Raw genomic sequence first — 23,178 nt, forward strand, 5'->3', positions numbered from 1 at the left:
GGCGCTGCGCTCGTCCCTGTGTGTGAGGGCGCGCGACCAGTAGTGCGGCGCAGCCATGTCGGGCCCGGCGCGTGCGCGCCTCCTCGCTGTACACCTTGTGCCCGTTCTCCTCCTTCTCTCCAGGATTTCGGCTCCTGTATCTGCTGTAAGTGCCTCTGTAACTTCTACTCTAAGAACTAACCAAGAATTGATCATTGAAAAGACTTCAACGAGATCTTGAACTTGAACAAACGATCGAATAACGAATCCTGCTAACTTCATTTGAAACAATACTTAAAACTTTTTACATGTTTCTAAGCTGATTCATGTATGAAAATATATGTTATTTTAACATACGAGTTTTCTGATAACTTCAAACAATCTAACCGAATGAATGAAACATTAAATATGTTTATAAAAAAAAATATTTCAAAACGAACGTCTAAATGCAAAGTCGAAGTAACAGTTCTTTCTAAACAATTCTTATGTGGGGAAGAATTATTTTTTGTTGTTAAATTATTAATTAATTAAAATAACTGACACAAAATAATGAGAATTGTAATACGCTGACGTTATTGCATTATCAAATTTGTCTATGCCACAAAAAGGATACGAGTTACTACTTGTATCATCAAACTGCTAGTTTGATAACCTTCGAAAATAACACCAAGTATACTGCATGATACTTGTATTATATTCTACATTGTGTCACATGAATTTGTTATGAATAAGCAATAAGCTCATTGATGACAATATATGTTACTTTAAGCTTTACACTTGGATTAAGACCGTTGGATTTTGATGAAATTGTTGAATAACTGATATTAACACAAAAGATAACGTAATAAAACCATAACATTTTTCCTAGGATTTCTCGTTCTAAGCCCTTATGGTCTAAATAGTTTTTTTGTAGTAAATCGTTTCGTAGGCCTTTCGAAATGTATATATAGAAGTATAGACAATGAAACAAGCATAATTTATAATATTTTCTGTACAATACAATGTAAATCGCTGACATAAATAAATAATATGACATAAAGTGTCGTTAAAAATGTTCAAATATATTTTCGTTATAGAATTAATTCGCCACTCTATTTTAAGAAATTTATAGCCATTTTTTTTTCTTATCGTTGTACTCTTTACAATTTTAGTTCTCAGCTGGCTTAATATATTTTATATACTGTCCTACATTTATCTTAATCTACTTATCTGTTCGTGTAATCTACAATTACAAATGTAAAGAAGTAATTACGTGCTTCTTAATAAAAAATAAAAAATTAAAAAGAGAATGTATTATAAAAAATAAAACTTTTTCTTTTAGATCTCTCTTTCCCACCGAATAGAAAATACTTTAGCGTCAAAGAATATTATTTTGAACTACAAAAACTTATTTACTTTAAAAAAAATCTGCAGAGTGTTTAGACTTTTTATAACTGATTCACATTCACAATTGTTTCACAGCTTATTTAACGAACTTTTAGGTAAATGGTGAATTTGACTAATGTCTATGGAGTTTATAGTCCAAATACTTGATTTTTTTTAGCACAAACATTTAGATTTTACTATAAAAATAAATCTTCAGACGAAGTGAAATAATAAGTGGTCGTTATTAAGGAGTTTCTTTTGTCACTTAAATATTTCAATTAGATTTCAAATTTGAAATAAAAAGTCATCCACACAGATTGGATTCATGCTTGTAATCTCATGAAGTTCGCCCCTTAGATGCTTTTGAAGTCTATATTCTTATTATTTTAGAATCTTGATTCGAATATTAGCTCAACATTGCTAGTATTTAATAAAAAAAAGTAATTATATTCTTTATAAGATTTACAATAAAAAATCAAAATTTTATGTGATGTAGGTTTATGTAGTGGTCATAGTGGCCTGGAAGCTAAAGGCCCGCCTCTCGTGCTTGAGGGCTCGGGTTCGAAACCTGGCAAGTACCAATGTGATTTTTCCGAGTATTTACTTTTTAAGAATATTTAGACACCACTGACTGACGGCAAAAGAAAATATATTGAGGAAACCTGGACTTATAACTTTAAATTATAACCTTCTCCTTGTGAGAAAAGGTCTTTGCACAGCAGTGGGCTCCGATAGGCTGATGATGATGATGATAGGTTTAACACAATGTTAAAGGGTTTTTTTGGTGAAAAACATGAGGAAGAAAATTTTGAGTCCCCCATAGCCTGTTTGTTCTTATGCAAAACTTTTGTAATCCAACCAAAAGAAGTTATACTAAACAATCGGTTTATTTATAACAAGATAGTGATAAAAGGTTGCGATATATATGCATATATATTATATAGTTATATATTAAAGGCAACAAGCTTCATTATATTATTGCGAAATTCAGAGTGAACATTGGCGGGTTTCAAAGCTTTTTATATATGATCTGTGTTACTTAGTTGACCTCTCGACAACAATGTCATGAGGGAATTATATATACATCACATCATCACATCGAAATTGTTTATTTTTTGAAATCAATGACAAAGCCTTTGTAAAACAAAATCCGTTCCTTTGTTTAAACTGTAAAACACACTTGTCATGACCTACAGGATAAGTTAGATCTAAATACTTTTGTGATCCAAAAATGGGTTTTAAAACTTTTATATTTTTTTTAATTTTCGGTAAAAGTTTTTTCATAAAATTTGAGCTAGGGTCCGACGTAAGAACTCATTAGACAACATAAATTATATTTAAGCGCGCTTTATTATTATTTCTTTTTCAATTAAAAAAATATTTTCTTAACGTCAACATATTTATAGAAATGAACTTTTTGTTACTGTTAATGTCGTTAAGAGCATTAAGCTCTTAACTCTTGTTTCAAACACATGGTATTGTTTACTTCTCTACCTATTTGCGTATTTTTCCTTTTCTTTTCTTTAACTTCACAATCTATTAATATAAAACTTAAATGAAACTAATATTTTCGGATTACTACCCGTTATTTTATTATTTTTAAAATTACATACTCCCGACGTTTTGATTACTTTGGAGCAACCATGATAACGGGCGACGAGATGTGAATAATATAAAACATTCAAGGGTAATTTATTTTTCGTTTTAAATGTTTTTTTAAAACTGACAAAACTATAAGATAACAATTCATAAAATTTATTAATTTTTTAATTTGAATAATAACTATTTACGTAGTGTTTTTCAAATAATTAAATTGTTTCAAAGCTTGTGAGTTTCAGTCAATTCGTCATGTAACCGCAGCATGCCACGATACAACAAGGCCCGAACCGAAAGTTTTCAACGTCAATTACATTTATATACTCATATGATAATATTAACATAATCTTAGAATGAAAACTACAAACAATACGTATTTAGTTCGACGATGCAAAACTTGTAGTAATATTAGTAGTAATTTACTCGACAAGCTTTTAACTTTAACTAAAAAAAAACGGTTTAGACCTTTTCATGTACCATTTATTACATCTTATATTGAAATAAGCTTCTGTTCTATATTAACTTCACTCGCTTTCTTATCTTCTACTTGTATAAGAATATTTTACAAAACACATACTAAAGATTTGTACATGCTTAATTGGTTTAAAAAAGGGATTTAAGATTATTCTTATATCATTTTTGTTGTGACTATCCCACATCTATTTCGGATTAATAGATACTATTATGAAAATATAAATATTTAGTAAAAGTAACACCATTTCATACAAAAATAATATGACAAAAGTTAGCTATATAGTTCTTTTTACTATTAAGTTGATTCTTTTGATCTTACATCACCACACATCCGCTGTATCGTTCACCTCCCAATTATACATTTTAAAGATCAGAACAACAGTGTGACTGTTGTCGACTCCAGTGATAAGATAAATATATAAAAAAGGCTATCTGTGGCTACGAATAACGTAACTTTATTATCTTTGTTAATTTTATATAATTTATCACATTTAATTCAAAAGCAAAATATGTATAATTGAAGTAATATATTATTATAAATATTATAAGTAGGTAGTAAGATATGTTCTAATATACAAAATATAATGCTATGTAATATAAAATGATTACTTAATATTTAAACCTATTTGCAGCAGTATACGTTTGTCATTGAAGATACATACATATATATTAGAGAAATATATTTTTAACCCCTTTTTAAAATTGAGGTAGTTATGGTTGGATTTTAAACCCAAATTTCTCAGTGGATTTCTCATAATATCAAAATTTAATAACAACTTGTATAAAATTACAACAAGATTATAAAGGTTTCGAATAAGAAAAACATCGTTTTTCTTTAAACAGTTTTTCTATATTTCTTTATTATGGAATAAAGCTGTCCTAATAAATAATGTTTTAAGTTCACACCAAAACATAGTCGAAAGGAATCATAAGCTAACTACCATACATATTTTACCATGGACAACAAAGTCTAAATTACATTACAAAATGTCATGGAAAGGTAATTCAAGCCAATTAAATTTTTTTTAAATTAATTCTTGGTAACAGAAATTAGATAATTCTGATGAAAGTGTTGGATGCTGGATTTTTCGATGAGTTGTAATATATTTTAGAGTTTAATGACGTCAGTGTAACAATTAGCGATAAAATTTCAAATAGGTCACTTCTTAATATAGCTCACTAGTAGCCTTAACCTTTGACCAAATTTTAATCTTAACTGTGTTGTCCCTCTTATTTAGGAGTAATACATGAATTCGATTGTCTTGAACGTAAATAATAGGAAAATTCAAAACTTGCCAACGATAACTATAAAACAAACAAATAATTTACGACACATAATATGAAGGAAGTAGATAAATCACTATTATTAAGACATTCATAATTAACATAAAAATTAATTAAAACACTAGAATTTAGGCACGACATCTTGTATTGTCAAGTTTCATTCATTTCGTCTAAAAAATAAAGCTTTAATAAGGTCTCAATGACCTGAAATTATGCTACGAAAATGTGGAATATATTTTTCATATCGTATTTGGTCTTCGACACGGCGATAAAGTAAATAAAAAAAAATATACGGATGTTTTATATGTACGTAGATATTAAACAGTTATTAAATTTGACAATCTGATGTTACTGTAACCTTTGCCGCCCTATTATCATTTGATTTTTATACCCGCGACTAACTAGCAACGAAGTTATCACTGAGTAGCCTCGTGACCTAAAAAAACACGTTATATTTTTTATTGATATAAATAATAAAATAAAATACCTATCATTTCTTGTATGAAGACACATGCATATATATTACAACATCATCTATTCGTAAACTATGAATTAAGTAATCCAGTTTAGTACCAACTTTTATTTGACAATATTTTTCATTACTAACTTTGTAATAATTGAATTAATATGCTTTTCTTTTATTAAAAGTTATATTATTATTTTTGCTTTAAGAAAATAAAATTCTTTAAAAAGCTTCAATGACAAAAAAGAAAAACGACCATAGTTCTATTCTTCCTTCGTTCATAAAAACGTTTACTAGCAATATTCTGTTACTTTATGTATATTAAAACTATACGGTGACTAATTTAAGTTAATGAAATTTTGGATGATTTATCAGGACGAAGGAGAGGAAAGGAAGGAAAGGGAACGAAGGAATCACTGTAATATTAATAAAAATTACAATTCCAATCCGAGATTTTAAATTCTATAAAATACGTTAAACTGTTTATATTTAAACGTAATAATCACTGGTGCTGTTATCTTATCAAGCTAGTAATTAAACTAATTCCCAATATTTTTAAAGTTGATAACCTTAGATAAATTTGCTCTTTTAAGAAAACTTAATCAGTTTTATGTGTCCAATATATTCGCGTCTTTTGTGATAATTAAGCAAAATTATTTTGTCTCGACAATTACAATAATGATGAATGAAACAAAAAGAATATTTTTTACAGTATTCAAAGTTTTTATATAGTTGTTTATATTATGGTGGAACAAATAGAATTGCAGACACTATATAAAATATTTTAAATTATGGTTCGGTGATAGTTCAAATGAAATATTGAACCTTTTAAAACACAATACTTGAAAAATTTTGGATTGAAAAACTTTTAAAAAGAAAAAATATATATATGTTTAATTTGATTCGTTTTCAAAGCTAACTCTTTTGGACTACCATTAAAAGTTATAATTGTTATAATGAGTTGTAATGGCTACAGTCATTTTTATAAGTTCAATATATTAAATTAATTTTGTATGAAGTATGGTTTATAAAAACAAAGATATTAAAGAGAACTATCAAATAGGGTTAAGCTCTGAAACATTCAAATATTTAAATGTTCTATGAAAATTAAATTATGAAGGTATCATTGTATTACATTTTAATAGCAAGTTTGCAATAGAATTTTATCCACCCTTACGGATGTTTACATCTGATATATATATTGCATTAAATTTATGAACAAAATAGAATGACGAGTGATACAAGGAGAAGCGACTAATTATAAAATAGGTCAAAATCAGCTTCCAATGGCGAAGTTTTCGTAACGAGGTCACCTCATAAACGGCAGGATCTCTTATCAAAACGACGGGAAACTGCTATCAACTTGTCGTTAGATATATAAAACATTTTTTGCAATTACTGCCGAAATAACGATATAAACGTACAACCATTGTACAGTTCACATGAACCTTATATCACATGACCCGGTTCATTTTTTGGGCGGACGTTCTGAAATATATTTTTCAATTATAAAATCAGCCTCTTGTAACAAATTATTGTTGGTTACTAACAATATAACATTGGTTTTATTGAATATTTGATATTTTTTAAGATGATATAACGACACATGTGGCGTCTCTACCGTAAATTATATATGTACACATTCATGTTATCTTCAAAACCTATAAAAAGACATCCCTCTTTTATTCATGGTTTTGTTATTTTAGTTATAAATCACTTTTACAGTTTAAATCCAAAGATTTTGTAGATTATTGTAAATAAATAATGATCATTTTCCCCTATTTACTCTTATTCCGTTAATGAGTTTGAATATGTAAAAAATATAGTATACTTTCATGTAACCGAAACAAACTTTTATATTTGAATAATAATCTCATTATTTCTCCGGAGAAATTTTCAAATTCAATGATTAATAAAAGCTTTAAATTTTTTTTATACAAATTAATTTAATATAAGTGGCTTAAATAAATGTATATATTATTTTATTCCGGGGTGAGTTGTCCAGTCAATGCACGGCGCAATTTATGAGTCGATGGATGTTTTATCATCATGACGTGGGACACATCACAGTACATTGAACTCCAGAGGAAGTATGTTTCTCAATTTTTATATCGATTCTAGCAATAACACTTTATTTATATTGTAAGTTCATGTATACTCGTATCTGAGACATGAAACCTGAAAGTTATCGTGCATACATAGATGTTTTATTATTGTAAACTAACAGGATGAAAGAGCTTTATAAATTTATATTAGAACAATATCCTATGAAGCATCATGAAAAACAGTTTGTATGTGGTCTCAAGCTAAGATGAGACTATAGTTTCATATTATATAAAAGATATTTTATATAGATTTTGTATAGATTTTTATATATTATATAGATATATATATTGTATAGATTTTTTATATAGATTTCAAAAGAGTCATTGCACCCATTGCATATCCAAGTCCAATGCATTACGAGTTTCTCACAAACGTATTTTATGGTACAGAACGTTACACTGAAAATTATTACTTACTTCCAGTAAAGCAATGTAGGTCAATAGTTTCAGTGCGGTAACAAAAACCAGTTGAATGTACTGCAGTAATTCTAGTCTAATTTTAGCACAATATTCGTTGACAGCAAAGCAGATTAGATGAAAAGATTTCTAAGATCTGAAGATAAACTATAAATAATACAGGAAACTTGTCTTATGTTTACACACAATTTGCAAGTAAACACACAGTAAAAACAGATAGAATGTGTCCTCTCTTCACTATACTTAAGTTTCAGGAATATAAGGATGAAAAAACCATTTCCATAATTAATATTACAACAAACTGTTTAAAAAGTAACAGTTATAATGCTCAATAGCTTGAATCGTGCAATGACTTGATAAGTGATCTATTTAAAGACCTCAATAAATAAATAAAAATTCATAACATATCGATACTTGCAACAAAACAACAAGTAATAATAATAATAAAAATTAAATATATTTATCGGGAAATATTAATTCTCATATCTAAATGGCTTACTTCTTAATTCTTATAGTGTAACCGCTGTAAGAAATAATCAGCAAAACATTACAGAAATAATTATTACGGTACGCTGTTTAATAAGTCATAGTTATATTTATGAACTATAAAGTGAACAACGATCGAGGTGTATCGGGAACACGTTTATGAGTTGTCGGGGTCACCAGATTCCAGCAAATTGCTCGTAAATCCCAAAGAGTTGCTCCATTTTTCAACATTTGACATACATAAAATGTCTTATTGCGTTAATAATTATGCTTTAATATTATATCTATCGTGTAGAAAAAGTTAAGTCTAGAAACTCTTAAATAGATATATTCACACTAACCATATAAAATATCAAAAACTACTACATATAATCGTCATTCTTTTTTCAGTTTAATTCATTTTAACGAAAAAGACCATTAAATAGAGTGAAAGCTTTTGTAAGAACAAACAGTACGCAAACGTCTATAGTTTTATAGACACATTGTCAGCGAAACTGTTCTTTAAAAATCTATAATGTCATTTGATATTATAATAAGATAAATAATAAAAAAAAACACCAGTCATGTTGAGTGTTGGAGGTCATACATAATTATAGAGCAATCGCTGTTGTGATGAAAAGCTTTGTGCTTTATGATAGCAAAGAATTAGCATATTAGGTTGTTGCCGAGTTGGTTTTAATTGTAATAAAATGTGTTTCCTTATGGACAATACACGTGGTGTTGACGGTCGCTGGTGGGCTGAAGGGGGCGGGGAAGAGCGGACGCTGCGGGATGTGCGAATGGCCGTTATCGCTTGGGACACTGCAATGATTGTTTATCCAGCCCGTTCCTTGAATTGCAACTAATGAGTCACACGCTCTATAATCACCAGCTACTGTAATACCTAACGCTGCCGTCATCGACAATCAAAATTTTGGTTAGGAACATCGCATTGCATCATCACATATCATATGAAAAAGTAACTATATTCGAGTGTTAGATCAATTAAATTTTGTTGATATCTTCTGAGTCTTTCTGTTTCGGGATCCGAAGACCTATTTTAAAATTGTTTGTTTTATTTTAAAGCAAAATTTAAAAATTATATATTATTTTAAATAACACATTTGAAATGAGGAATAATAAACTTCTATATGTCTATTATATTTCACACACATGTTAAAAATATAATCCTTCCAAAAGTTTCCTTACAGTTGGGAAGGGTAGAAAAAATGTCATGCTTTTCAGGTGTCTTCCATAATAGGCAAGCACATGCTACTGTAAATATGAGAGTTTGCCAAATAGTCTGTATTGCTCTTTATATTACCTTTATGAAAGCTTACTGTAACGTTTAGATCAAAAAATATCTATAAATTTATTAATATACATATTTAAATATTACTTAAAATATCCGGGTTTAAAAACGAAACGGAGTAAAGTAAGATGTAAATATTTTCCTTAAAATTCTTTCATAAAATCTAATAAATGTATATTCCTAGCCCTCAATGATACAGATTCAAAAAAGTCAGTTTATAAATAAATTATTTATAAAATGACTTCTTTAAGCACATTAATTAATAGTCATTATAAATAAATATGCATGTAACATCTCACTTAAACTCTATAAATAGTTTTAAAAAAGCAAGTAAAGGAAGATTGCTTCAAAAAGAGGAGACTTTTTTTTTTGTTACTGCGCAAAGACTTAATGCTCGTGTAACGAAAAAGTTCCATGCGATATTATAAAAATGTTTTATAATTTTCAAATTATCTGAAATTGGAGAACTGGAAATAATATATATTTTTGAGAATTTTGTTAGGAAGCTTCATGGTACTAATAAAAATGTTGAAAATTGGACAAATCTGAAATAATTTCCAAAAAAATATTAAATATTCCATTATAGAAATTACACATGTTTGTATAATACCTCGTTAAATAATGTTATAATTTAAACTATCGTATTACATTTCGTTGAAAGAAGATTACACTTGAAGCAATAAAGCTAGCTACATAATATTCTAGTACGTAATTAACACGATCCGTCACCATATTGGGAATTGCTAAGTGTTTTTCGCGTCTAAATTCACTTGCGAGAATGTTGATCAAAGTACTGAATTACATTTCAAATATTTATGGCATGTTTTCGATGTGTCTTAGAAATATTCTGTTTAATAAATAAAACACTAAATATTTCTTTTAACCCGACATTATGCGTTATCATAATGCACTGAAGAAAATACTCATAATATAGTATAATATAAAAAATAAAGCCGTTAGTAACACAATAAAAATATAAATCACTATGATTGCATTTATATTGTGACATGGAAAAATTATATATACTAGCCTATAAGCACAGCCAGGAAGCACACGGCCGGATGCAGTAACTCGCCCACGCAGTTTGCCCGGTAACAAATCGTTTTGCAAACTCTGAACCATTAAATCGCCAAATATCATAAAGCAATATAAAATCCAAACCATAACTTATCATTATAACAAAAAGAAAGAGGCAGAATAATAAAATTTGGCATATTGTTACAATTGCCTTATAAAATAGGATAAAAAAATGGTTTAAGTAGGAAGTGCAACGATCTTATACTAGCTTTAACGGAATGTATGTCAGAGGTCTTATTGATAAGGCACGTTTATACTTTATACTCAGTAAATTCTTGATTGTTTGTTAAATGATGGAAACAGATATAAAAAATATTAACGGAATAGAAATAGTTGTTAGTATTCCATCTTGGTTGACGTTTTTTCAGGTAGTGACAAATGATGTGTTAACCATTCATTCTATATGAATCAGAGCCATGTTTTGTAGACACAAACACATCTCATTCCCAATGAATTTTAAACGATATATATTTAAAAACTTACTAGTAGAGACTAAAGTGGGTATATTTATTTATCGTCCACCATTTACGATATGTATGTATGTATTATATTATACTATTGAAATAATATTTTAAACTTATGTACATCTAAGTGGTGGACAGGTTAACTATTAATTGTATATAACAATATCCGTATAAACCTTACTTTTATATTCAATTTATCCAGGACTGTGTTAATTGTGAAAATTTTATAAAGTCAAGAATTATTTAATGAGATCTAAGACTTTCGCGAGTTTTATTCATTTAAATGAAACTAATATATTTTCGGATAAAAACATAAAACGACATAATCCCGACGTCTCACATGAGACATTCACATCTCGTCTGCCCGTGATCACCGTTGCTGAAAAGTAAGTTTTAAAATAATAAAATCCGCCTAGTCTATCCGAAAATATATTAGTTCGATTTAAATCAAGAATTATTTATCAATACTATTGAGTATTATAAATTTAATATAAAACATATTCCTAATCATAAATTCTATCAAATATACACATGTATATAATATTGTAAGAACGCGTACTGTTGTTTATTATAGATTTCTGTTTATTCGGCAAATACCATACTGGATTGACCTTTGCTTTGATGTAACACAACACGATCACGACTCACGGGTCATTCTCTTCTATAACAATCTATAAAGAACCTGAATATTAGTCTAAACGGATCGCTTGATTAAATTTATGTGTGCTTTTTCACCATCGTTGTCATTGCGTTTCAAATAAATTATTTTATACCTTGAACATATAAATGAGAGACAGAACATTGTGCTCATGAGTACAAATCATCATTACACAATTTGTTTGTGATTCAGTTATTATCATCGCTATTTATAATAAACAATAAGGCATTGTCTCAATAAACCACTTAAAATATATTTTTGCATATTGCCCGGCAAATTAAATGATCGTCTATTGTGGCCTATTTGTTAAACGGACTATTTGTTACACGGACTATTTGTTACAGATAAAATACTTTAAGAAACAAATACTGAAAGACTATAATTTATATAATAAGTGTCCAGACAATAATTTATTGCTTCTCTATTATTAAACAAAAAATATTATAAATCAATAGGTTATTTATCTTAAAATATCAATGTATTTGGTTAACCATAATTTTATTTAAAAAGATTTTTTTATTGTACCTAATATTTATAACTTAAATCCTATACTTTAACCCTTTAATATGATCATTTAAAAAATGAAAAGCTTTTCAAATAGCAGCGGGCAATTTTTTTTATGAAACTCGATGCCAATGTACTGACTCGATGCTTCAACCTTTTAGGTACTCCAAATTTTCATTGCGTGTATACCAAGTCTTTATGCAATGAATTGAGATCAGGAATAAATGACGGTCAGTTTTCAGCTTTTATGAAGTCCCGAACTTTCGGTCCTAACCAAGATCGCGTGGACCGAGCTTTATGACTAGGCGCAGGGTGTTGCTGAAAGGATCATTCTTGGTTATTGCACATGTTGTTGTTGAGCAGCTAAACTATCTTTTCAAGAATTTTAACTAGATAAACTTGTGTCGTTGTCTTGAAACTTTTCTCACAAAAATATTGTGCAATCATTCTTTCATAGACAACACACCATCAAGTCTTAACTAAAGTAGGATAAATCAAACGTTGTGCTCTATGGACTAATTGAAAGCCTATTTAAAACTTACAGCATAAGTACGGGTTTGTTAAATTATTTCTAAAATTTTGGCACAATTATTCTGAATAGTAATAGGTGTTTTGATTTTACAAGCGTATTCTTAATTAAATTATCAATTAAGAAATGACAATTATGTCTCTTATAATCTGCAAGTCCTAAGTGATATTTTAAAATACAGAACATGAACATGGTTCTAGATGCAATTTTCATTTCCCGATATAAAATCTTTAGCTTTCGAAGAGGACATTGTCTTTTTCTACGAACTCTATGTGAACGCTAAGATTATTTCTGTCACAAACATAGGAGTTTAAGAGACTGATACTTAATGGAATGTAAAATACACAAACATAAGACTTTTTATATATTGAGGATATTAAAAATAACTACGTATGGAGCCAAATACATTTATGTAAAGCAATCATAACGATTCCGTCTTTTATCCCACTCAATTTTTATATCGCAAAATATTTTTTTATACATTGGCACGAAAATAAGAAAAGACAATGAACAATCACATAAAAAGTACAGATTTCAGTTTTAAAAGTAATATTTTGTTTAATTTTAATTGGAGCAGCATTTATAGCCAGACTAAGTATATGACAATGTGTCTTAAAAAATCTATAGTGTTTCAATATACAACTATAATAAAAAAGTGTAATATAAATTGCAAAGACTAAATAAGACGTAATATATTGTCATATATCTAACGAAAAAAATTTTCTATTAATTTGATTTATTGTTATTATTTAAAATAACTTCATTCAGTACAATTATTAATGCCATCTTATAACAAGCTTAATGGTTAACATTTAAAATGTATGCAGGTTGTATGCAATCAGACCGTATGTGATTGTGCTGGTCTCAAAGGAGATCGAGGTGACATTGGTTCTCCAGGAATACCCGGACCCCAAGGCGACTATGGAGAGGATGGACCTGATGGACCCATGGGACCCCCTGGTGAACCAGGGGACTGGGGCGAGAAGGGTATCTCGGGTGACAAAGGAGAAAGGGTAACCTACGACAAAATAAGATTAATATCAAAATATGCTTGAAATATTTATTTATTCTTAAATATTCTTTGTTTATTTCTATTTTTATATTTTTTTTTTCAGGGTGTAGATGGCCCATACGGACCGAGGGGATTCACTGGACCTCAGGTTTGAAGTTTAATGTCATTAAACATACAAAATTATAATTAACTGATTATCATGCATGTATTAACATTTTCTTTATAAATTCTTTAAGGGACCCACTGGTTTAGAAGGTGTGAGAGGTATTGCTGGTCTTGATGGATGCAGTGGTATTGATGGTATTATGGGTCCTCCTGGCCCCCAAGGTATACCTGGTGATAGAGGGTTACCAGGTCCCTATGGTGAAAAAGGAACACAAGGGTTAGCAGGAGAGGGTGGTGTTAATTCAAGAGGAGCGAAGGGAGATCAAGGTGATAGTGGACGACCTGGCTTACAAGGACCAAGAGGGCCTATTGGATGGCGAGGTGATAGTGGTATGCCGGGAGAAGTTGGTGATCAGGTACTTATTATAACAATAACGTAAAATTATGTTATATAATCCAATGAGAAATATAACGTATATAATAATTTCCTCTACGTAGGGACCTATGGGGTACCGAGGAGAACCGGGATATAGAGGAGATCTCGGCGACGACGTTGTGGGGCCTCAAGGTGAAAAGGGAGATCAAGGGGAAGTTGGCGAATCAGGGAGGCCAGCGAAAGTTATCTATATTGATCATCTTCAAGAAAATGTTACGATATTAGCCAAGGGAAACAGGGGTGACAAAGGATTTGCGGGTACACAGGGCGTCAAAGGTGTTAAAGGAGACACTGGCTCTATGGGTCCTCCAGTAAGTTAAAAACTAATAAAATAAATAAAAACTTTCATACCATAATGTTATAAAATATTTAAATTCCAACCATAATCTCTTAGTAGTCTATCTGCTATCATCTTTTTTTATCAATCTTTTATCTTATCTATATCTATCAATCTACATATGTTTTATCTAATAGGGGCCAAATGGACTTAACGGAGACCAAGGTTACAAAGGCGATCAAGGAATAGACGGCCCTAGAGGTAAACCTGGACATCGTGGACGCAAAGGGCCTCTTGGACCAAAAGGTGATAAAGGCTGGCCAGGATATGCTGGGCTAGATGGAGAAGACGGAGAGCCGGGAGCAAGAGGAGAAGACGGAAGACCTGGAATGCCGGGAGTTCAGGGACCTCAAGGAGAGAAAGGAATATACGACGAACGACTTAATGAACCACTTCTGCCAGGTTCAAACGGTCCACAAGGTCCTGTAGGTTATCCAGGACCTCCAGGACCTCCAGGTGCAGATGGAACCAGAGGTTTGCCTGGAATTCAAGGTCCACCAGGTCTTCCGGGACCGAAAGGAATAGCTGGACGTCAAGGACCGCCAGGAAGTTCAGAAAAAGGAGAACCAGGAAATGACGGTTTTAAGGGCTTACCTGGACCTCGAGGTCCTATGGGCTACCCAGGTCCACAGGGAGTATTAGGACCAAAAGGTTTTAAAGGCTCAGCTGTAAGAGGCCCCGAGGGTGAAGAAGGTACACCGGGATTAGATGGCAGACCTGGTATAAGAGGAGACAGAGGGGACTTCGGTTTCATGGGCCTGCCCGGGTATCCAGGTCGAGGTGTTCACGGTGTTGGTCCACCAGGGGAGGATGGTCCTCCAGGACGTCCTGGAGTCGTTGGTGATAGTGGAACACCTGGAAGACCTGGATTTTTAGGTCCAAAAGGAGAACGTGGTGACGACTGTCCATACTGTCCATCAGGTAAGCTTATCACAAACATTAATCTTAACGAACAATATCCAATAAATCATACTTTATGCGAAATAAATGTCCTTATGTTATTACAACATTTTGAATAACTATTTATACTCACTTTACTTATATATTTCTACTATATCATATTTAAAATGTATTTATTACGTTTAACATAGAATTTAACTGTTCTTATAATTGTACTAAATTATTTTATTTTAGGTTTACCAGGTATGAAGGGAAAGAGAGGAGATGAAGGTTTTAAAGGTCAAAAAGGATATCCTGGCCCTGAAGGAGATCGTGGCCAGCGTGGGTTAAAAGGAGAAAGTGGATCACCAGGTTTACCTGGATCAAAAGGTCCGAAGGGCATTACTGGTCCGCCCGGAATGACTGGCCGTCCTGGTCTACAAGGAGAGAAGGGACGACTTATACAGCCTCCTCTTTCCTTAATAATAGCTGAACGTGGACCTCGTGGTGAACCAGGCACGTAAAAACATACTTATTTATTTTTATATAATAAATTAATACAAAAAATATAAATCCGTTTTTTTTAAATAATTTGTTATGTGATTTTTAAAAATAGTTTTTTTTACATACTTATTATAGATAGCATTACAATAACATGTACCAAGTTACATCCTTCTAATTACACCAAATATAGTATTCATGTCTAAAAAAAATGACGCCATATTTGAAATATAATTTTTTTTATATAATTAAGACCAAAAACCATTAAATTTAGATCAACATTGCACTGATGGGTATTTGAAATTTGTTATATAACACCTATTACTTTGTAGGTTTTATTGGGGATCCTGGTCTTCGTGGAGATCCAGGTTTTCCTGGGCTTCGAGGAGAAAATGGCTGGAAAGGTTCCAAAGGTATGGCTGGTGAGGATGGTTTCCCTGGTCCTGATGGAAGGGATGGATTAAAAGGTCGAGACGGCGTACCAGGAATGCCTGGTGAACATGCCGATGTTCCTATACAATTTCTATTTGGACAACGAGGAGATAAAGGAATTAAGTGAGTTTTATATAATTCTACATATCATATTTAAATATTTGCTGTATTTTTGTTTACAATCGGCAAAACTTCGATCCACAAACTTCAGTAGTAATAAAAACAATTAAGTGTGCCCTTTGAAGTCCTGCTACATTCGATACTTTAAACTGATAATAAAACTTAATAGAGTACTTTTCAAACACTTAATATTTTTATAAGAAAAAATAATTTTGCAGTCTAAATATTACATATGAAGAAATATTCTTATTCGCATTTGACCTTATATTCACAAAAAATGTTGGAAACTAAAATATTTACTTCATTATTTGTTTTTCTGTTTAATTATACATTTTTAATTTCATTAATACCCATCGTTATCTTTTAAAATTAATATGTAATAATACCTATTTATAATTGGTATTTATATAATATTTGCAAATATAGTAAGGCAATAATTATTGTTATGTATAGTATAAGATGAGGTGGGAGAGCACATGGTACCTAATATAAGTCAGGAAAACTTTCGAGTATTTCGGATTCAATAATATTTTTATTTCTTCAAATAGGGGACAACTCGGAGAACCCGGAGATGATGGTCTAAAGGGTGATGCCGGAGAAGCCCTTGGTTTCGGAATAAATGCTAAAGGAGAAAAAGGGGAACCGGGACCGATGGGTCCAGAAGGTACAAAATTATTAAAATTGAGCTAAATTTACTTCCGTTAATTTTAGTTTTTGTAATTTTAAATTAAACAATATTGTTATGAAATAAAAAATCTATCACACAACAAAATTTGAATATCATATTCGTATATCTCACCATACTCGCTTATTGTTATAAATATTAAGTAATTTACCTAATACAATGAATAACTATTTTTAATAATGACCAACTTACAAGAACTTGAATGTTATTAAAAATACAAGTATATGTGTTTAAAATATAACAATTTTAAACCTCGTTAATAAAATTATTATATCTTAATCATTATATTCACCAAAAAGGTCTATTTTTATTTTACTTATATTAAATAATCATTGTTAGCATATTCAAAGTTTTGAACTGAGAAATATCAAATTGTCATAAAGCAGCTATTTCAGTATAAAAAACATAATAGCATGACATTTTACTAATTCATATGTATATCTCGTAATATGATTATTCCTAATGAAATACATTACTGTCAACTGATTATAAGAAGATGTATTTATTTGATTTCCTGCAATACTTTTTTATTCCTTATGAATTTTTGAATTATATCCATTTTAAGAACAACGAATTATTTTATGACTGGCGAGAAACAAATTGATTTGTCATTTTAACAAGTACAATTACGACAACTACAAATGCAAATTCTTATTTTTTTTAGGTTTGCAAGGAATTAAAGGAGATTCTGGTGATATTGGATACGAAGGACTTCCAGGAGAACGAGGGGATATTGGTCTACCTGGTGTTTCTAAACAAGGAGAAAGAGGTGCTAGAGGTTTTCCCGGAGACAAAGGAGATATAGGTCCCTACGGAGAACCTGGAGGTCCAGGTCTTAGGGGTCCTGTGGGATTTGATGCACTTAAAGGCAAGAAAGGAAGTCGGGGAGAAGTTGGGTACGCAATTATTTACGGAGAAAGAGGTTTCGATGGTATGGCCGGGGATTATGGTGATGTAGGTGAACCTGGTTATGCTGGAAACCCCGGAAGAGCAGGTTTGATGGGACCTAAAGGGGAACCAGGTTTACCTGGTGATGTGGGTCCACCTGGACCCGTAGGACCACCAGTAAGTATGGAGATTTAACCATTCTGATATTTTATAATATTCTATAAGTTTATTTCTATTTATTGTTTCTTTTTTGCGGTAAATATTACCATTCAACTATTCGAATATTACACTTAAATATTCGGTAATAAATAATTAAAACAAGATGTAATAAATAATACAATATGCATAAATTATTAGGATTTCTAACTAAAAACGTTTTTAGGGACGAAAAGGAATGTCAGGAAACATTATACAGGGTGCACCTGGTATGCCAGGTCAACCCGGACGACTGGGTTCTATAGGATTAATCGGTGAACCAGGACTACAGGGCTACAATGGCTTGCAAGGGGATGTTGGTCCTAAAGGGATGAAAGGAGAAGCTGGTCGAATGGGAAATCGTGGCTGGACTGGTGAACGTGGTCTTACGGGCAGAAGAGGGCGACCCGGACTTATGGGTCAACCTGGCCTGAGTGGCGAAACGGGAGACCGAGGTGAAACTGGTCTTCGTGGTTATGATGGTTTACCTGGTAAAGAAGGTCCCCTGGGCATAATTGGTCAAAAAGGAATACGTGGTGATATTGGTTTACCGGGAGCAGACGGTTTAGGTGGACCTCCAGGTCCTAAAGGAGAGAGAGGTTACGATGGAGTTGTTGGTGATAAAGGAATGCAGGGAGAAAACGCCTCCATAGGAATGAAAGGCATGTCTGGAGACATGGGTTTTAATGGAATGCCAGGAAGACCAGGGCAAACTGGTTTAAAAGGTTTAAGAGGTGACATCGGCAACCCAGGATTAAATTTAAGAGGCCTTAATGGTACAAAAGGATTCCGAGGTGATGATGGCATTCCTGGAAGAGTAGGGGAAAAGGGTTTAAAAGGATTCCAAGGAGATTACGGTTTCGAGGGTATTGCTGGTGAAATAGGAGACGAAGGTTTTCCAGGTTTATCTGGTTTACCTGGACGAATAGGATTTGATGGTGCCAAAGGACCTTCAGGGCACAAAGGATTGCCAGGTTTACAGGGTCCGAAAGGTGATACAGGATTTGAGGGTGAACCAGGTAGAATGGGTTCACCAGGATATCCCGGTGACGTAGGCTTGCGAGGCTTGGTTGGTGAAAGGGGTCCATCTGGCGCCAAAGGAATGTCAGGAGATATTGGACCCAGTATTTATTTACCAGCCACCAAAGGGGATATGGGAGATATCGGAATGGAGGGACTAAAAGGGGCTAAAGGCGAAATGGGTGAACCTGGATTTCCAGGATTAAAAGGCCACAAAGGAGAACAAGGCGATGTAGGCTTACAAGGAGAATTTGGTGATGATGGACTTCCAGGTCCTAAGGGTTCTTTAGGAGTAATGGGACCTCCAGGTTTACCAGGTCTAGATGGCATCAACCCTGAGCCAGGAGAACAAGGCAAATCTGGAATTGACGGATTACCAGGTTGGCCAGGTCCCATGGGTCAAAAGGGTGCTCCGGGAGAGTTTGGTATTAATGGTCCTGAAGGAGCACCTGGTCAACCAGGGCTCATTTTTAGTGGACCAAAAGGGTATAAGGGAGCAACTGGTCGACCCGGGCTAAGGGGCATTTCTGGTAAGCCTGGTTCAACAGGATTACAAGGAAATCCGGGACTAAAAGGATTAACTGGTGACATTGGTGAACCTGGCTATGCTATAAGCCCTAAGGGTGAAACAGGAAATCCTGGTATATCAGGGTTTTATGGCTTGAAAGGGATAAAAGGAGAAGCTGGAGATTTGGGACTGGCAGGTTTGAAAGGATATCAAGGCCCAATGGGAATGAAAGGAGAAAGAGGTGACGAAGGCTATGAAGGACTTAATGGATATTCAGGTGCTAAGGGAATGAAAGGTGATAGAGGAGATGAAATACTTCCATCAGATGTTGAGCCCGGGCCAATTGGTGATATAGGTCCTCCTGGATTTGATGGGCAACCTGGTCGTGCAGGAGCTCCCGGAAATTTCGGAGAAAATGGCATTCCTGGATTCAAAGGTGAAAGAGGTGATATTGGAGATATTGGTCCTGAAGGTTTGCTAGGCAAACAAGGTGGACAAGGGTTCATGGGTATCAAAGGAGAAATTGGTTTTGATGGAATCCGTGGTTTGCCTGGTCTTCCTGGATTACCAGCACCTCCTCCACCAATTCCTAAATCAAGAGGATTCTATTTTACAGTACATTCACAGACTCATCTCATTCCCGAATGCCCCTCTGGAACTACACCTTTATGGGAAGGATTCTCCTTACTTCATATAGTTGCAAATTCTAAGGCCCATGGACAAGATTTAGGTAAGTTGTTAAATGAAATGAAATATAAAAAAAATCTGTTATATTTTTCAGTTCTTTGTAATCTAATTTATATATTTTTAAAATCTTTACACAGTTTCAAAATCCCCTATTTTCATAATAGCTTAGATATAGTTAGTAACTTTTTTGCTAATAAAAACCAGGCTATGGTTATACAAAATACCAATTTTAAAATATGCTGATGTTAAAACAAGGGTCATTTCAATTAACCATAATTAATTTGCTTCTCAAACACTAATTTTAAAATTTATACTGTTTATATTAGGTGCACCTGGAAGTTGTCTTCGAAGATTTTCAACAATGCCTTATATGTTCTGTAACATAAACAATGTTTGTGATTTCGCCCAACGCGAAGACTACAGTTTTTGGCTATCAACACCAGAACCAATGCCAAGCGGAATGACCCCAATTCCAGCAACTGACGTTGGATCATACATATCCAGGTAAAGTCATTTGAATTTATAAAAAAGAGACTTGAAAAGTATTCTTATTTACTTATGATATAACATATTTTTAGGTGTCAAGTGTGCGAGACATCAACACGATCCATTGCTATTCATAGCCAAAGCAGCTCCATACCAACTTGTCCAGATGGTTGGGATGAATTATGGATAGGTTATAGTTTCCTTATGGTAAGAACAAAAGGTTGATATAAATGACTGTAAACTTTTTAGATATTAGTGATTATGCTTAATTATCTTTGTATCAGCATACCGCTGGAGCTGATGCGGCAGGTCAAAGTCTCATATCACCGGGATCCTGCCTTCGGGAATTCAGAACGCGACCATTCATAGAATGTAACGGACTCGGCCGTTGCAACTTTTTCGCAACCGCGGTTTCATATTGGTTATCAACAATTGATGACAACAAAATGTTTGAAACACCTATTCAAGAAACACTGAAACAAAATAAAGTTTCTAGAGTCAGCAGGTACGTAGTATAATATTTATATTAATCAGTAATTAAAATATTATAATGGCGAGTATTTTTTTCATTTACAAATATTATTGTGCAGGTGCGCCGTATGTATGCGACGTCAACCACAGAGGTCGTATAGCGCAGGCACAGTGGAGGCTGTACCTAACGCAGTAGTACGACGCCCCGTCAACCGACCTCTTAACCGGCTTCGGCCTCGCTACCCTGCGAGGTACCGGGGGAGACGCCGCCATTGAAACCATAGTGCCATAATTAATATCACTGCCAACATAACTTACTTCTATGTGTAGTGTCACTTAATTAAAATTTATACAAGTAGTCAAAGTAATTAGATATTTAATTTTTAAATTAAGGCTTAAGTGAGCTTTGTTTAATACTATATGTAATGGAGCGCCCTCTTTTTAAGGAATTTAACGATTTTATTTTATTATATTTACATACATATATATGATTACTATAGACATGATAACAAGACGACAAAACTATAACAACGAATTTTATTATTAAATCTATTTTCTCCAATATTGATTGATTTGTTAATGTCACCAAAAATAGAGATTGTCTGTGAAATATTGTGGATAAAATTGTAATTAATGTTGATTTTGTTTCTTTCTTTAAAAAAAAAACTTTTGTTATCGACACTTAGTATAGGTCTAGAAACGTGAAAAAGAAATATTTTTAATATGTTTTAAGTTCCCGATCCCTCAGCAATACTGTAAATAGATATAAATATAATAAAACTTAAATATAAACTTATGTAATGTATATTTCGTTATACATACTGAACCCTTTTCATATTCATAAAACATCAAGTTCTTGAAATACAAACTTTTCTATGAAACAAAAGTCATGTCATATTTTATATCCTTTCATGTTATGCATATTTTTTTCCTAAAGTAAAATGGCTTTTAACTCTTACCTTAAAGTATTTTTTTTTCGAATATAATAATACACGGCAATTATAAAAGTAATCTTTATCGATACCAATTTTTTTGTAGTGTCTATATAATTTCTAGAAAACTCAGAAGCATTAACATATATTAAGTCGAGTATACAAAATATTCTAATATTAGCAAAGATTACAACAACACCTTATAAAGATATTGGTGGGCAACGAGGGTAATCCATAGCATATGGATTACCAAGTATATTTTACAAAATTCAATGATAATGACTTAATATGTAAATGTAAAATAGTAAAATGAGGAGGAAAAAACTGGAATTAATAAAAAATCTACGTATAGCCAAGGCCTTAGGCTACAATAACCTTAGTTATGAACTACGTAGGGCGTTAAGATCAATTCTTAAATTAATTCAAGGAATAATGGCGCAAACGGCGCGGAATATCACAATATTTTTGACCGGGCAAAACAGATTTCGATAAAAACCCCTTTGAGTACTCGAAAACCATTTTTAAGAAAGAACGCGGAAAGCCAACGACCAAATTTACGACCATTTTAAAAGCATCTTGAAGTGCCCAATAGTTTCAAAATATATAGGGATCCGGACGGACAAAAACCTGAAATTCCTCGCGTCGACTTCCACGGCATTCCACCAACGATAGAGGAAATAGATTATCATATTTAAAAAAAATTCGTCTAAATCTGCACCAGGACCCGATGGTATCCCATATTATAGTATTTAAAAAATGTCCATCGGTTCGTAAACATCTTAGAAATATATA

General features: G+C 32.3%; 1 protein-coding gene across 1 annotated transcript; it reads left to right on the forward strand.

The window, feature by feature from the left end:
- Positions 1 to 6: 6 nt before the first annotated feature.
- Positions 7 to 22,250, forward strand: LOC116779465 (collagen alpha-1(IV) chain). Its single transcript, XM_032673758.2, has 15 exons — positions 7 to 145; positions 13,520 to 13,705; positions 13,808 to 13,852; positions 13,941 to 14,225; positions 14,308 to 14,556; positions 14,720 to 15,503; positions 15,717 to 15,977; positions 16,295 to 16,517; positions 17,063 to 17,178; positions 17,864 to 18,264; positions 18,470 to 20,540; positions 20,824 to 21,001; positions 21,076 to 21,190; positions 21,268 to 21,488; positions 21,574 to 22,250. Exons 1-15 carry the CDS (start codon positions 56 to 58, stop codon positions 21,728 to 21,730), a joined length of 5,382 nt encoding a protein of 1,793 aa, XP_032529649.2. The 5' UTR covers positions 7 to 55; the 3' UTR covers positions 21,731 to 22,250.
- The last annotated feature ends 928 nt before the right edge of the window (positions 22,251 to 23,178 follow it).

The sequence above is a fragment of the Danaus plexippus genome, chromosome 2 (genome assembly GCF_018135715.1).
Source record: "Danaus plexippus chromosome 2, MEX_DaPlex, whole genome shotgun sequence".
Classification (NCBI taxonomy): domain Eukaryota; kingdom Metazoa; phylum Arthropoda; class Insecta; order Lepidoptera; family Nymphalidae; genus Danaus; species Danaus plexippus.